Genomic DNA, 17,732 nt, shown 5'->3' with positions numbered 1-17,732 from the left:
CTCTCTAGCCCTGCTTCTTCCTCCTGTTGTGAGCACCCTATTCCTCTTCGTCCCTCACTAAGTGAACAAAATTTGTCTTAAATTTCATTATAGAGGCACCTGCTAGTGGCACATGCGTGTTCATCTGGTTCAGCTGCAGTTTGAGTGGCCAAAGTGCCTGCTGGTGTGTTTTCATTCTCTTCCCCCTGAGGTGTTATCTAGTGCTGGGCAGGGTCCCATAAATCACAGTCTGGGCCCAGCACATTGCAGTAAATTGCTCCTGTCTGGAATTGCCACAGCATTCTCCTTGCAAGTCACTTGCTGTCACTTTATCAGGGTCCTGTAGTTGTTCAGAGATGAACTCCCGAGTCATTGGAACAGATTTCTCCAACAATGGAGCCTTTTTCTCCCACATTCCATGCCACTCATGACTATCCACCATCAGGGCAGATCTCTGAAAGATCATGTTAAAAGGCTGTTATATTTAATTTTTACCATGGTGTGGACTGCACTGAGGAGACCTGGCTGACTTAACAATAACAACATGCTTTCTTTAACATCCAAAGGGAATTCAGAATTCTCCAAAGCTGATCGAACAGGCCTGAGGAAGGAAAAGGGGGTAAAAGGCTGGGGAAAGTCATCCTTCCCTATTCCCCCGACAGACTGGGTAGGATTTTTACTGGTCCACCAAATACTGCACCTGAGGCAAGAGTAGGAGAACAGCACTGATTACAAGCCCCAAATGACCATCATTAGATATTATGTGATAAACTGTTACCACACAGTACATCGACAAAGTAATCCTGATCCTTCTCTCTCCTCTGAAAAATAGCACTGCAAGGAACACATATAGGAATATATACAGGGTTAAGTATCACAACCACGTGGACAGATTATAGCCAGTGGCTTTGTACCTAATACAGCAAACACTTAGATGAAGTTTGTTTCCAGCCTGCTCTGGGCAGATCTGTTGTTATCATAAGCCTTGTGTCCCACTTGGGCACCAAATTAGGCTGTTGTGGTTTAGGAATTCTATTATTGAATTTCATGTTCCCACTGAAACACTCCAAACTCCCCTTAGGCAGGATGGAGAGGAGAATTGGAGGTACAAGGTGAGAAGATCATGAGTTGTCATGAGAACAATTTACCGGAAACAGCAATGAGATAAGAAAACAAACAGAAACAGCAACAATATTAATAACAAAAAAGTAGAAAAGAGTGATTCACATGCAAAATGCTACTGAGACCAACTAGACTGCAGCCACTTTGCTTTCTTGGCCAGAAGAAACCCCTTCCCCTGGAAGAGACTCTCCCCAACCCCTGGCAATGATGTGAGGTAGCTTAGAATAATCTCCAGGTTCTAGCCATGCTCCCTCTGGCTGCAGAAATTATCCCTGTCTTTCTGGAACTAGGACAATAGGTATGTATGTAATGTATACCTATGCTCCTAGCAGAGTACACTTACCAAAAGAGAGGGGCTTATTAGACTGTGCTACAGCTTCTATGTCCTTTGCACAGAAGGCAAGAGGCAGAGATAAAGATTGATGAAAGGATGGTGTGTGCATATTATCATGCTGCTGTGAATTCAGAAAGTAATTTGAGGCACAGGCAAGGACTTGGACTTTAGGAAGATGTACTGAAAAAGCCTCCTTGACAGATTGAATATGCTGCCTTTTAGACCCCTGTGAATTAAAATACACTTGAAGAAAATTAAGTTGCTGAAAACTGAAACTAATAAATCCAATTTAAAGGAATTTTAGTAATGACAAAACAACACAACATAACCCTACACAATTTGGGAATAATTGGTGGCAATAACTGGTTGATAAAAGAAGACTAAAACATCATGTTTTACACAGCAGGAGTAAGAAAACAGGTTTAGAGTGGTAGGAATTACATAAATGTTTAATTATATTGAACAAAATATTTATTCAGTGATCTCAACAGTGCATTGCTAAGTTTGAGGAGTTATTCTTGAATGCCTACCAAAATCTGTTATTAAAATAATGTTTATCTGAGAGACTTAAAGAAACAGAGAATTTTTATTTAAACTGAGATGAAAACCAGTTGCAAAACTTTCTCTAAGTACAAGGGTTTAGGAAACAAGAAAATATGCAAAAGTGACTATCAGTGATTATAATTGGAACTGAGAAGTGGGAGGTGAGTGTCTGTACTGTATTCCTCTGGTCCCTCTTGTTTTGTGCGGTTGTAGATACTGAGAGTACTGTTCATAAAAATGTCAACATTTACACAAGCCCCAAGAGTTAGCCGGGCTTTAGGTTCAGCTCCAAATTTAGCATTAGTCTCTATTTTAAACCAATAATCCTGTATTATATCTCTATTTTAAACCAATAAACCAGCCTCTGCTGGTCTGTATTTATTAGAAATACTTCATGTGCTTTTTTTTTTTTAAGTTCATATTTGTATAAGAGGACTCCTACCTCAGAGTAGTTCATCTCTAAGAAGCAGTGTACTTATGAAGATTTGGGACCCAGTCTGATCTCATTTATGCTGATGTAAATAAGGAGCTAAGGTTTCAGATTGGGACTTGGAGGAATTAAATGCTAACTCCTGGGCTAATTCTTTCTGCATAATGTTATCTGTTGTCATACCGACAAAGTTGCAATTTAATGATTCAATAACTTACCACTGTCATCTCTTCTGATTTGCAGATGGGCTTCTTCCGCCGGAGGTACAAAGAAATTATTGAGGCTGAAAAGAGCAGAAAGGAGAATGAAGATACTTGGAACTGGGTCCAGAAAAATCAGTAAACTGTCCATGAAAACAAAACTGCCCAGTCATGTGACATGCACTCGCTAGTCTATAGATCCTGCTCTCGTATCTTCCATATGTGGAAGAAGGAATCTTCTCCAGATTTTTCGGAGACCCCATTGATGCTGTGTCTTTATTACTCCCAAAAACTAGGGAACATATCCTGAGGCAACCACTGCAGCCATGTCAGGTGACTGGAGCGATTCACACTTCATTTAAGAGTTGAACTTTGACCTTTGGTAACCAAGCTGCAGTGCAGAGCAATATTTATGAGTCCAATTATGTAGTATGCCCTCAGGGGAAGACTTTTACCTAAGAATATTTTTTATAAATACAAGCTTTTTATATTGAGTATGTCTTTATATTTGTATCAATGTTTTATAATTTCTATTGAATAGCTATATAGTTCACTCAAGCACTGATATCTGGCTAAATCTAAATCTTTGAAAATATATATATATGTATATATATATAAATTCTATTGTACTTTTAAACATCAATGCAAGAGAGAAAAGAGATTTGCAGATAAAAGTAGCTGAAATCCTCATATGCTTAATTCACAAGGCTTGGTAATATCATATATAGATCATTTAATAGAAATAAGCCAAAATCTTTTTACTGTCTCCTTCTTTAAGTTAAATTTGGTGTTTGATTTATAAGCTACAGAACCTAAAGTATTTCACGGTTGTGATACTCTGTATCTTGAGTCTGTCCTTTACTAGCCTGGGTGGGAGTGGATAAAACCACTTCTTCAGTGACATGTAGCAAGATGTAGTTTGCTTTGGCTCACTGAGGAAGGCACCACAGAATGTTCTCTTTGGGAAGTTTTCTTTTGCAGTCTCTAGCACTGTACAGGTGAGATACCAGAAGGATGTAGTTGGGCCAACCACTGTGGCATTGACAAATTCCTCTAAATAATAATAATTTAAAAAGTAATTAAGTCATATTAATATTAAGATGGATAATTTTAAAGCTACTGTTAAGGATTGTGATCTGTTGCTATCAAAGCAAGTGATAAATTGCTACGTGATACGAACATTATGTCTGCCATGTGAGTTACTTGAGTCATGAGTTTGTTTATATGATAATTTTAAGAGAGATAAGTAGATGCAAGGATTAAAATGTTTGGATATTTGAATCTCGAGATTGCCTATCTGGGTGTTCCAAGTACTGAATGTATTTCATCAAGAATTTAGAAGGAAGTTTAGTCAAGGCGCAGATGTTATTGGATCTCAGTTTGCCACTTTTATTGCTGGTAATTCCTTAACAAATTGTTTGTTGAATTAAGAGAAGTCCAGTTGTAATTAATTCAAATATGTTTCTTCAAAAGCTCTTGGATTTCTGAACAGAAATAGTGGAACTCTGTAAGACTTGGATTTAGAGTCTACTTGTATTTTGCACTTTGTGTAAATAAGGAGTAAATGTCATGTTGGTATAAAATCCATGTAAAGGAAAGAAGGGCCAAGCTCTGTAGTAGAAAGTGAAACCAGGATTGAAAGGTGGCAGGATGTCTTCTTCCTTAAGTGTGGTAAAACAACAGCTGGAAGTTTGGAAACTTGAACACAGAGAACATGCAAAAAATCAGCTTTAGAACAGGTCTTGCTCTCCTTGGCCATATTCATGATATCTTCAAATCATAAAAATGGTCCACAAACATATTCCTGTTTGCTTTTTAGCGCCACCATCATCAAGTGTCTGCTATTACTGCAGTGTTGATTGATATTTATTTACTATTAACTATCTGCATGTATTAGGGAGAAAATGGTTTTAAAGTTAAGTGTATTGATTCAACATCTGACAAGAACTATTAGTCTATTCAACTATCTTTCTTAAAACAGTAATTGTTGATTTGACATATTCTGTGTTATAAATTATCATTTAAACCAAAATCCACAGCAAAATCCTGTTATAAGCACAGGTAGTAGAGTGCAGATTTTCCAAGAGAGTGCAAAACCAAAAGGCTGCTGGCATTTGACTGCACTGTTGTGTATTATCATCTAGAGACAGAACCATAGACTGGCTTGGATTGGAAGGGTTGGATTAAAGATCTTGTTCCAATGTCCCTGCCATGGGCAGAGAGACTTTTTGCTAGACCAGGTTCCTCAAAGCCCAATCCAGTCTGGCCTTGAACTGCTGTATTATCAGAACGTCAAAGACTGATAGAGTGGTTTGTGTTGGAAGGAACCTTAAATGACATCTAGTTCCAACTCCCTGCCCACGGCCATGCCAGGTTGCTCAGAGCCCCATCCAACCAGGCCTTGAACACTTCCAAGGATGGGCCATCCACAACTTCTCTGAGCAACCTCTTCCAGTTTCTCATCACCTTCACAGTAAAGAGTTTTCTTCAAATACCTACTCTATATTCCCCTCTGGTATTGAAGGTTGTTGAATGTACATGTACATTGTGACATCAGTCAGACAGTACATGTCTGACATCAATTAGTTTTGTTAAACAACAAAAGCTAATTGTTTGGTTTTTCTCTTTAAAAAAAATCTACATCAGACAGAAATTGGATGTGAGATTGATTCACAGCTATAAATTGAAATTGCTTAAAGTACTTGGTTAAAAAAGGGGTCTTTTTATTACCTGTAGGAATCTCCAGTATGTGCCCTCTCTAGAACCAATCCCCCCCAAAATTATTAAAATGTAAAATTGCTGAAAAAATCATTCAGGGCACAAGTGAAACCACTTGTGAATTGAATTAAATTTAAAAGTTTCCATTCAAAAAATGAGAAAAGTTCCCTTTGAAAAGTTGAAATCATTAATTTCCACATTCTAAACAAAATTTTACTTTGATATCTGCCAGAAATGCTTCCTTACAGTATTTTAAAAACCAAAATTGGTTATACCTTTAAAATATCTTTTTAAACTATATAAAGAAGAGAGTTTAAAAAATACCCTACAAATTCAACATTTCAGATTTTATTGGACATTTTTTTGTTTTGTCACAAAAGTGGGTTTTTTGTCAAAGCAAACGTGGTTTTACTTTTTTAAAAAAATAAATAAAGGTAAACCACATTTGAGCCCACACTGGACTTTTTTAATTTCTGACTTGAATTGTCATAGAACTGATCCAGCATAAGTCATCCCTTTGTGAAAATCTAGCTATTGGCCAGGTAAGTGCCATATTTGTGAAACAATCCACAAATTCTTAGTATCATCACTGCTAGGTACTCAGTTCTTTTGTTGTCATGGATGGTTTTGCTTTTACTCTCCAATTTTTTTTTCTCCTTTTTTTAAATCAAATTCCATTATGGCTTTTGCTTGTTTTCAGTTAGGATAGTTAGATCATACCTGTTCTTCATATTAAAGTACTGTAGTTGCACCTTTCCACTTCCTAAAAAGCAACTCAACAAAAATTCACACTTTTATCAGTTAGTTGCAATCAATTTCTAATCCCAAAATCTTTCAAAAATGTAATACACTTCAAGAATGCATAGAACATACCTTTATTATAGAACTGCTGGGTTTTGAGTTTTTTAATTAAGAAATCATCCTAGATATATATCTAGATAAATATCTAGAGGCATGGTTACTTTGGAAATTGCTTTTAGGGCTCTGGGAGTTCCCATCTGTCAGCTACTCATTAGTTTTTTTGCGCTGTTCTGCTTGCACAGAGTCTAGGGGTACTCATTGTACAAGTGCTCTCCAGTTCATCCATCCTGAGACAGTGTCATCAGTTTTCTTGGACAACTTCATTGAAAGGTTTGCTGAATTTATGTTGGCGTTTTTTTCCAGCAGACTCACTTTATACTAGCTATAAGCTATGCAGGAAGAAGGTTCGAAGAGTTTCATTTTCAAATGCGCTGGCATCTGAGATAGGTAAAACTTGCAATGTACAAGGTGTTTTCTTACAAATAGTGTCAAAAGAAGTTGCTTCTAGGATAGGAGGAAACAAATTTCAGAAAAAGATTATCAGGAAGGAAGGCAGGGGAGGGAATCAGAGAAAAATACTTCTCAATGCAGAGCCAGTGCTGTTGCAATCCCATGTCGTTTCCATCTTTATTTCAAGAAGATCACAGTCTTTTCATAGTTTTGGTGGCCCACAGCACAGGGATAAAGCCATCTTTCACACCTGTTTTAATTTAAAAACCATGGGCTTTGTGTCTTGAAATTTCTTCCCAAGCAACAGAACAAATAATATGCTCCAAGAAGGTCACTGGTATTTTCTTGGCCATTGTAGCTAACGAAAACACCTGCTATTTTTTCTTTCTGAATAAACTTGTTCTTTTATTTGCTTAATGAGGAAGTCAGCAAACTGTAGAAAATACTGGAGCAACCTCTGAATTTAAGTTATCTCACAAGTTGCTTGAGAATTATCTGAGAGAGAAATTACACCTGATGTAAACTCCAAGCCTGTAAACCACTTAAGCAATCTTTTCATTTTAAAATGGCAAAGACTTCTTCAATGCCAAGCATAACAGTGAAAACAGCCCCTTCTATGCCTTGTCTATTACCATGAATGGTAATGACCCCACATACCAAATCAGTGATGTGCAGATAGCTCAGTTTGCTGAAAGCAACAGTTATAAAAAAATTCTCTTTGACAATATTTAGTATCAACTTTCTTGAATGTCTACTGTTCATGGGCACATTTTGAAGTCTTGCACAAGCTTAAAGCGTAGTATCCATTTGACATGGAAATATATAATACTGTTTTCACTGAAGAATTAAGGGAGTCATGGAACTAATTTCTATCCTTTGTCCAAGTCCACCCACTTGCTAGGGTTTCTTGGATATAAATGAAAGTAGAATTCCATTCATTGAATGTGCATTGATTAAACTGGCATGAAGACTAATTGCTTTTGGTGCTTGGTTTGCATGCACAGTAGAGTGCCTGCACCATTGTCCCTTTTTATCAGAATGCCACTGCTTATATATTGTAAAATTGTATGGGTTTTTTTTTGTGAACTTGCTGGAAGAATGTGTTCACTCTTACTGATGTCACCTATATTTAGAAGCTTGTGTTCGCCTGTATTCTGATTCACTTGCACTGTTTTGGAAATGTCAAGTTTACAAAAAAATACAACTTTTTGGAATAAAAAATTACTGCAAAATTATCCTAATAATATCATTTTGTCAGTTATTGTCCTTGTCTAGCTCAAGTACTTTTCCATTAACTGGGTGAGACATTTTCTTTTGTATGTTTGAATTAAATACTATATGTATGTGTTTATCTGTGTGTGGATAATGGACATCTTTTATTGTAATTCTATGACTTATAACATCAAACTGTTTGGAGACAGAGTACAACTGACTTGACTAAAGTATTTTAAAACCATGGAAATAAAATAAAGGTAGTGAGAATTATTTATATTTCATCAATCTTGCTTTATCAACATCAAATCAAATCCTATATGATTGTGATACTGACCTATGATAAGAGCATCAACCTGTGTAACTTGAGTTCTGTTTCAATCTGTGAATTTGGATTAAAGTTGAATTTTTCAGCTTCATGTGCTCTTCCTGCAAGGATTTATAGTCCACAGTGGCTGGAATATAGTAGCTAAATAATACATTTTAAATTATGTTTTCAATTCTGTACATCGCCATGCTTACTGTACAGGGAGCGGTAAGCTTTTACTTCTACAACTCTTAAGTGTTTCAGTGTTCTCCAGACATACTAAAGCAGTCTGTTTCCTCAATATTTAGACTGTTTGCTATATATCTAAGAACAGTCTGGGCAGAGTTAGGACCTAACCTGTGACCCAGAGCACATTTGTACTGGTGGAAGAACACAGCTTTATGTACCACAATGCCAAAGGCATTGGAAAATTCCCAGTAGATGTGGGTTCTGAGATGAAGGTAACACCCTTCAAAGTAAAAATGTTCTCAGTCATTGCTGGGCAAAAGTGGTAGGAGAATGCTGCTGCCAACAGGAATGCAATTCCCAGTTTGCTTTTGGAGATTAGTGGAAGCACTAGTGCTGCAGCAGCTAAAATAATAACCAGAGACTTTTGGACGTACTAAAATCTCTTTGTTATCGTGTGCGCATGTATATGTGTGTGTGCGCATAAGCAGGCAGTGTACATCCCCTTCTGGGCCAGAGGATTGATGAGCTAATGGTGCCCTCTGTGGGGCTCACTTCTTGTCCCCTTGATAAGCAGAGAACAGCACTTTGTACATAGCGGGATTTTGTGTGTTGTGTTACCCCAAACAGCTTTTAAGAACCCTGTAGGATTTCTGTTTCACTAAAGCAAAGTGGCTTTGCTTTAGAAATCAAACCCACAACCTTTAGCAGATTTGTTTCTTCTAGTTTCACCAAGAGAGGAATAACTAGATCAAGCTTCAAGAAAAGTAAGATGTTCTTTAACAATGGAAAAAACAGCTCATTTGTTAGCGTGCTGCTCAGCCTGGCTCACATGTTTGAACTGGAGCTGGTCTGACATTTTGGCTATTCCTGCCATCAGCCTGCTCTTTGGATTGGACATAATGGAAGTTTTTCTGCTAAATCTTTTTCCATTTAATAGTGAAATACACCTTGAAAAATATAGGAGACTTTCTCCCATATCTATTGGGTGCATATCGACCTGAGTAGACCTGGGTAAGATGTCTTGATTTGTTTAAAATTCCGAGTGCATAATGCACTGGATAATTGAGATCCCAAAGGCCTAAGGACACTGTCATCGGAGTGATTAAGGTTTTAGTGTTCTCTGGCCCACTTTGCTTACTACCAGAAGTAAAATACAATGCAGACAGCTATTTTGTGTAGATTCAAATGTACAAATGAATTTAAAGTCATATGACTGTTTGCTATAGCAAATCCAAAATTTCAGTATTTCAAGTGGCTGCAAATGGAGATTTTATTTGCAAGTGGTTTGGACAGAAATAAATGAGAGGAGAAATGAATATTATTAATAAAAGAGCAATGAAAGTTAGTTTATCGTGTCTTGGTCATGCTATAATCTCCTGTGAGTGTTAGAAAGGAATAATTCACCTATTTCTGGTTCATTTCTACTTTGCTTTTTAGGTAGCTAGTGCCATTTTAATGCTTAAACTTCTAGATATGCAATGTTTTAATAAATTAACCTGCAGTTCAACAGCTGTAAAGAATCAGAAATTGATGAAGTAGTAACCCTGAGCAGAGATGTCCCTACTGCAGACATGCATTCAGATATTACGTATTGAATTGCATTAAATGATTCTAGATCTATACCAGCACAAGTGAGAAGGGACTCAATTGGGCTCCCCTGAAGATGAAGGACACACATTGTGAGACAAGCTTTGCACTGACCTAAGTGGTAATGTATAGTAATTTCTGTCATTTAAGCAGTATTCCTCTTGACTTTCCGTCTGAGAGCTGTGTAATTCAGTCTTAATGATGCTGCTCTGTGCTATAGTCAAATAAAAGGAAGTGATTCCTTTATCCAGCAGAGACCATTTCATAGAGAGAATGTATTCTATCCTACAACAGTCTCTCAATGGAGATAGGCCACTTGAGAATTGGTCATGATCTGCCCCCTTACCTTTATCTAACTTAAATGATCAGACTAATTACTAAAATTATTTTACTGTGTTGATTTTAGACCAATGGCACAGAGTAGGAAACTGACAATAAAGTGATTACCTATTGAGAGGTCAGAATATTTACTCAGTAATAAATTAATGAAATCTTTATATGGGATTGGATAGAAAATTATATAAATGGTAAAATACTTTTCTCTATTTTAATTTTCAGGGTGAGGAATGAGAAATCAAATCTTACAGTCTATGCAAACAGAAGTTTTTTGGGTGACATTGCCAAATGCCAGAATCAAGGTAGCATGTTGCCCTGTTTCTTAGCTTAAAACTGTATCCCTGACATGGCTTCATCAAAGGGGAGATCTATGATTCACCTTGGCCAGGTGGCACATGTCTCATATTCTACTGTCTGCTCAGCTGTGCTCGTCCCACTCTCACTCCCATTCTACAAACACTGCCAGCTTTTTCCCCTGGACTTTTTCTAAAGTTTTTCTTCTGCTTCATAACTGGAATTACCCTTCTCTCTCAATTTGTCTGAATAAGAAGGCTACCTTAAATATAAGTGATTTTTTTTCAAACCTGCAGTTAGTTTGAAATATGTCACTGTTTCAGATCCAAAAATTTGTCCTGAAAACCTGGCAGTTTCCCTGAGTACATCAGCAGTTCTGAGGACTATGGGAGGTTAGGTCAGGAACTGTGGCCTTCTCCTCAGGTTTCTTTTCACTGAACTTATTAGCCAGGCTGAAGCGTACCTAGTCAAATCATGAGTAAATGTGAAATCTGAGGGAGGTAGAGAGATTGATAGACAGATAGACATGTGTAAGACTGAAACTTATTCTGGAAGTGAACAAATAATAAAAATGGACAAGCCTGCCAAAGCTGGAATAATTCCAAAAAATGTACACATTTTTTAAAAAAATTTCTGAAACAGAGTTAGGGACACAGAACTGCAAAGTTCTCAGTTTCAGACTCGTATTTTCATTGGCAACTATTCCATATGCTTCCTTATATGAACTGAACAAAATACAGTACAACCATTTAATTTTTTTTTTCCTTATTATTCTTGCTAAAGACTATTCTAGCATTTTGTTTTGATGGTGCTTTCAATGATAATTTTCTTCTCAATTTGTTCTCTTGCCCTCAAGGTCTTTTAATTTAAAGAGTACCTTTCCTTCCTTCCTGCTGAGTTGATCTTTCTTGAATACAGGTGACCAAACACTACTTCCTGGGTAAGAATACTGCTGGGTAAGAGATACTGCTATGTACCAATTTAAACATGGAAGAGTAAAGAAAAACTAAGTCTCTGTGAATAAAATTGATTGAACCCAGAAAGATTCAAAGTATACCCCAGAACCTGATTAAAACCAAATGAAGTTAGATGTTGGTGCCAAAAAAATGGTATTTTTTTAATAGTAGAAGAGGTAAAGAAATAAAAAAGAGCTAGAGAAAGAGAGAGAGAGAGAGAAGGAAAGAAAGAAGAAAAAAAAGGAAAGAAGGAAGAGAAGAAAGGGGGAAAGGGAGGGGAGGGGAGGGGAGGGGGTGGGGGGGGAGGGGAAGGGAAGGGGGGGGGAGAGAGGGGAGGGCGAGGGAGGGAAGGGGTAGGGGAGGGAAGGGAAGGGAAGGGAAGGGAAGGGAAGGGAAGGGAAGGGAAGGGAAGGGAAGGGAAGGGAAGGGAAGGGAAGGGAAGGGAAGGGAAGGGAAGGGAAGGGAAGGGAAGGGAAGGGAAGGGAAGGGAAGGGAAGGGAAGGGAAGGGAAGGGAAGGGAAGGGAAGGGAAGGGAAGGGAAGGGAAGGGAAGGGAAGGGAAGGGAAGGGAAGGGAAGGGAAGGGAAGGGAAGTTGGGAATGCCCAGGTGACTCCCCTGAGTGGGCTAGGTTTGACACTGTCCCTTGCAACACTGTGCATCTGTTGCATCATGTTGTGTTGCTCTGGTACAGGGTCTGGGGACCCTTTGAGGGGGACCTTTGATGGGCCATGACATCCTCTCTGCTGTCCCTCAAACGAATGTGGCTCTTCCCGTGGTGAAGGGGACCCTGCAGCTTGTCTCCTCTGCAAAGCAGAGGATGGACATTGCTGTTGTTTGACACTGGCCCAATGCCAGGTACCCACAAGAGTCACTTGCTCACCCTCCCCTGTCACAGCTGGGCAGAGGAGAGGAGAAGGAAAACAAAAATTAATGCAGAGTTCATGAGCTGAGAAAAGGACCAGGAGAAAAACACTTCAAGGGCAAAACAACTTAAAGTTGCAAAGTAAATTTATTACTGACGAAATCAGAGGAGGATAATGAGAAGTAAAATAAGCCCTTGAAACACCTTTTCCCCCCAGCCCCTCCCTCCTTCCCACTGACAGCTGCTGTGCCATGGTCTCACCACAGCCTGCAGAGGAATCTCAGCCCCTGTGCCTGCAGCACCTCCTGCCCCTCCTTCTCCACTGACCTTGCCATGTTGTTTCCCTCACATGTTCTCACCTCTTCTCTGGCTGGAATTGACACTGCCCCCACGCTTACGATTTTCTTCATAAGTATGTCATCACAGAGACTCTCTCATTGGCCCAGTTTTGGCCAGCAGCATGTCCATCTTCAGACCCATCAGGGATTGGCTCTGCTGGACATGGTAGAAGCTTCCAGCAGCTTCTCACAGAAGCCACCTCTGTGACCCCTGCTACCAAAAACCAGGCCATGTACAACCAACACATTCTCATACTGCCCCACCAGCAAGTAGTCTGGGAGAGCAGGTGTGCACACAAAACTCGGAGGGGACACAACTCAGACAGCTGATCTGAACTGAACAAAGGGATATCCCAGACAATATGGCTTCATGCTCAGTATATAAAGTGAGGGAAGGAAGGAGAAAGGGAAAGCTATCTGGAGTTATGGCGTTTGTCTTCCCAAGGCACCATCATGTACGATGGAGCCCGGCTTTCCTGGAGATGGCTAAACCTGTCTGCACATGAGAAGTGGTGAATAAATTCATTTTTATTGCTCTTCTTGTACATGCAACTCTTGTTTTACCTATTAAAGTGTCTTTACCTCAACCCAGCAGTTTTCTCTCTTTTACTCTTCTGATTCTCTCCCCTACTCTACTGTGAGTGAATGAGTAACTGCATGGATATTGGTTTCTGGTTGGAGTTAAAACATGACAGTAAGCTGTCATCTGTTCTCAACTGAATAATAGAATGAATAACAGAATAAGGAAGACCAAAATCAGGTTGTTTTTTTTCAATCTTGTGGGGGTTTTTTGTTCAGGTGTTTTTTTTAGAATATTGATCTTTTGCATTTGGAGTGTGAATTATTTCAGTAGCTCTTTTTACCCTCATTGAAGACTATTTCCAAGGAAAATCAATATTTCAGACTAAACATATAGTACCTTCAGTATCAAATATCCCACGCTTCCAATATCAAGCACTCCAAACATCCAATTTTCCAGTAACACTTTTGATCCATCTTAAACCTCACCAAAGTCATACCTAAACATTCTGTTTGTTTCCATCATTCAAAGTTTTCCCTCCTTCTGGCATAGATCATTACAGACTGTTTTACTGTCTAGCATTTTTCCATCATATGGTTAATAACAAATACCTTACCTCTGCCACCCCAAACATATGTTACTGCAGCAAAACACTGCAGGTTTTTCCCAGAGGAAAACTGTCCTTCAGATGCCAATCAACAGTTTTAATAAAACAAATGACAAAATTAATTCTACTTTGCTTGGCTCATCCTAAAAGCCTAAAGACTGGTCAGAAACATGACTGAAAGTTAAAGGTGTCCTCCTAAAGAATATTGAAGAGCCGTAATCCAAAATAGCAGGTGGCAGCTGTATCTCCTATGTGTTTTTGTTGCAGCAATTACATAAATTGATGTGCTAATGAATGTTTGCGCAGCGCTCCTTTTTTTCTCTTTTCCAGTGGAGAAGAAAAGCTTTGAGTTGTGGCAGAATAAAAGCTCTGGAGGACCATGTCCCCTTCCTAGGGGTGTAGGTAGGCACTCATAGCAACACCACAACAACACAACATAGTGTTGTGATGAGTGTTGCTGTGGCAAGCATTTGCATACTGAAAGAGGTGCTCTGGGAATGTGGAGCTGGATCCTAATTCTACCTGTGAACAAAATTTCAGTGGGACTGTTAGTGGTAATGTGGGCATAAATGGGCTGTTTAGCAGAATCAGTTGTAGTCCTTGAGCCTGCTGGATATATTTTAGAAGGGGAGTTATGACTAAAGTCAAAATCCAATTAATGCTGGAAGTTTTTACCAGGGACTAGACAGACATAAAAATTCATTTCATGTAGACCATCAGCATCCATTAGATTAAATTAATGCCTGAATAATTTGAAATATATGTTTTTAAAGCTGAATAACACCTCCCTTTCTCCTGAGCTGTTTTTTTGTATTTAAATATATAACTATAACTAAACTATAGTCTAGTGCCCAGATGTTCTAAGCTCTGGACCCAGTTGTGTGAAATAAGAGAAATGTTCCAAAGCTTATGAAGGGTTAGAACATCCTACAGGATTTTGATATTTATCCTACTGATTGATCTCAACAATATTAAAGCTGTCAACTCTTGAAAACTCTGTAGTCAACCTAAAGTGTGTGAAAGAGAATGAAACACAAAGTTTTGGTTTTAGTAAAAGTGACATTGGACTTAAAATCTGAAAGCAAGTTGTTCTAGTATGAAGTAGCATTCTCTTTGTCATTATCTTCTAAGCACACTCTGAATGATAGCTAGACTTCTAGAGTAGCATGCATGTTGATATTAGAAAACTTTTCATTGTAATTTATATTTACTAGTCAGACCTAAATTACTAAAAATCAACCACTTACTTTGCCAAACAAAGCATTCCAGCCCTGTTCAAGCAGTGATTTGATATAATTGTATTAATACTGTAGGCTTGGTTAAGAAAATATGGGTCATATCCTCTAATATGAATACTCTCCTCATTTGTCCTGAATTTGAATCACTAATGTATTCAAAGACACCTTGAATAATTAGGAAAATCTCCTTAAATTGATTGTGTCTCATAATGCCTACAAAAATACCACAGCAGCATCTTTCTGTTACCCTATTGCAACTATTTCATGCCATTCTTCTTTCCTGTACCATTTGTTTTATTGACCTGGTGCCTTGGACTATAGAAACTGCAGAAGTGATGGAGCAGTGATCCTTTTTTCCTCTGTTTGGCATGCCCTTAGTTCAGTCTATTACTTCAAAGATCATATTATGGATGCTACAAACCTCAGCACTTGAAGCCTGGATAGACCATGAATCCTAGACAGAAAAAAACCCCAAAACATTTAAACTGTAAAAACTTGGTTGGTAAAAACCCATTATTTTTTGTTTAGGTGGTTTCATTTCCTTATGACAAGCACTTGCAACACAGGGTTGAGGAATATGGGACAGCTGAGTGAGTGCAAATCTGAGGGAGTTTAAGCACACTAAAAAAAAAGTCTAAAAAGCTGATGTAGCTCTTGAACAATCAGCAGTGATCAATTCATTATCATTATAAACAGCCTGCCAAAGAAAACCTACAGACTATTGAAGAAGAGTGTAACTTTAGAGATCAGAGCAACTCTAATATTCACTAATGCATGTGACCATTAGCTTTGCAACTTCAGCCAACTGCACTGAACGAGACCCTGGTGACACTTCTGAATAAAGTACATTAGGGATTGAAGAATTTATTTTTTTTAAATTTAACATATTGATTTTTTTTATTATTATTATTAGGAGCTAAAGTTGCTGAGGAAAGAAAGGATTTGGAAAAGATACTGGAAAGGGAAATAAATGAAGGTTGCTCACTGGCTCGCCTTAAATATTCCTTTCTTAGGTTTCTGCAATATTCAGGAATGGAAACTCTGAGTGAATGTTTTCTCCTCACAAAACTTCATTTGTTTATTTTACAGTCCAATGCTAGCAGTGACGAGCATGCCAAATGAAACATTGGAGGTAAAACTGACACCATGTAAGCTCAAGTATGCACCAAGTTTCTGTGTACGTTTTGTGTTAGTGAGATCTTGAACGGTAAGTAGAAAAAACACCATTTCTCTTGCCTTGAGTGTTTTATTTAAAAGCTGACATCTTAACAGAAATCATGATTTTTACAGTCTTTGGGATGCAAGAGACCTCTTCACAACAGCTATAAAAGCATAAAAAGACAGGTAGAAAGATTTTGAAAGATATCTTTATGTCTAAGCAGTGATCCAATTTCCCTGTTAGAGTCAGCCTTGTATTAAGAAGCTTACTCTGTTTAATTTTTGTTGTTATTGCAGAAATTGCATTAAAATAAAAACTTTTTTTCAGCTTTGATGCTTTCATTATTCTGTCTAAACTCCTTTTATGCTATTAGCTGTCCACAGCTGCTCGCAGGATGGTTCAGCCCTTTTTTGTTCTTTTGCAAACCACTTTATTCTGTCAAAGTGTAGCAGGCTCCATAATATAAAGTAGCATAGCCACAGCACTGGAAGTTACATGCAAATGTCTAGACAGGATTTCTTCACTGGCAGCCACTGCGATTTTGCGTTAGCTACACATTTTAGGCATTTCTTGCCTTTGTGTGGACTTCAAAAAACACATTAAGAGGAACCCGGGGTTATTGAAAAGCTTTCCTTTTGCAGAATTTTCTGAAGCTTTAAACCGAAGTTTCTGTTATTCTTACTAGATGTCTGTGTGATTCTATGCTGGCACATAACATTTTGCATCTTTCCCATAGCAGTTCTGTGCAAGTGCTCCATACAGAGAAGAGGGACCCACTGCCCCCTTGTCTGTAGCTTGCCCAGGGATGTTGCCATGTGATCATTAGCCCAGCAAGCACTGGCCATGCTGGCATGTAAACACCAGGGTAATGGGTTGAAATGGCCTAAAATTGAAATGACTTTAAACCAAAAGAGGGTAGATTTAGATTAGTGTCTTGGTTTGAGACAAACTGAGAGGAAATGTCCTGAAATTTACATGTCCTCTAGTGAAGGCAGGTTTCAGCAACCCCTCCACCACCTGGGTTAGAAAAAGCATCTCTGGAGGAAAATGAAAGAAACTCTGTTTATTTAACAAGCGGGGTGCTCACTAGCATGAAAAAACAAAAACCAAAAACCAAACCAAAACAAAACAAATTAATTTTAAATAATCAAACCTCTCACTGCAGAAAAGAGCTGGTAGATTCAGAGACCTTTCTGTAGGTGTGGCTCAGCTCCCTTTGGGATCCAGAGCTGGCATCTGGGTGTGGTGTAGCGGGGGGCCCCAGTGATGTTCTGGTATTTCAAGCTGGAGAAAAGATGAACAGATCCAGGAGAAGAAGCCACATTCCCAGGAAAAAACTTTTTGTTTCAGCTAACTAAAAAAAATCTAGCTAAAAAGCAAAGAAAAGTTCTCTGTCTCTCTCTGGAGAACAAGAGAGCTGAGAGCTGTGGGGAAAAAAACACCTGAGTAAGTTAACTGTGTTTTGAACACAGGAACCAAGAGAATTCCACCGCCTTCCTCCTCCCCTGCCACTTTGAACTTGAAGCCACAGGACTCATGTCTGGGCATAG

General features: G+C 38.5%; 1 protein-coding gene across 1 annotated transcript in view; it reads left to right on the top strand.

Moving 5' to 3' along the window:
- The window catches only part of ITGA9 (integrin subunit alpha 9), a 222,125-nt gene extending 214,002 nt beyond the window's left edge, over positions 1-8,123 (top strand). Inside the window, exon 28 of the mRNA XM_005529940.3 lies at positions 2,652-8,123. Coding sequence (XP_005529997.2) covers positions 2,652-2,750 — 99 coding nt within the window. The 3' untranslated portion in view covers positions 2,751-8,123. The remainder of the gene's footprint in view (positions 1-2,651) is intronic.
- The last annotated feature ends 9,609 nt before the right edge of the window (positions 8,124-17,732 follow it).

This window comes from Pseudopodoces humilis, chromosome 1 (assembly GCF_049639895.1).
Source record: "Pseudopodoces humilis isolate 2021_Gansu_Grassland_sample_001 chromosome 1, ASM4963989v1, whole genome shotgun sequence".
Lineage (NCBI taxonomy): Eukaryota > Metazoa > Chordata > Aves > Passeriformes > Paridae > Pseudopodoces > Pseudopodoces humilis.
The sequence above is the reverse complement of the archived record's forward strand: the minus strand, read 5'-3'. Positions and strand labels throughout refer to the sequence as shown.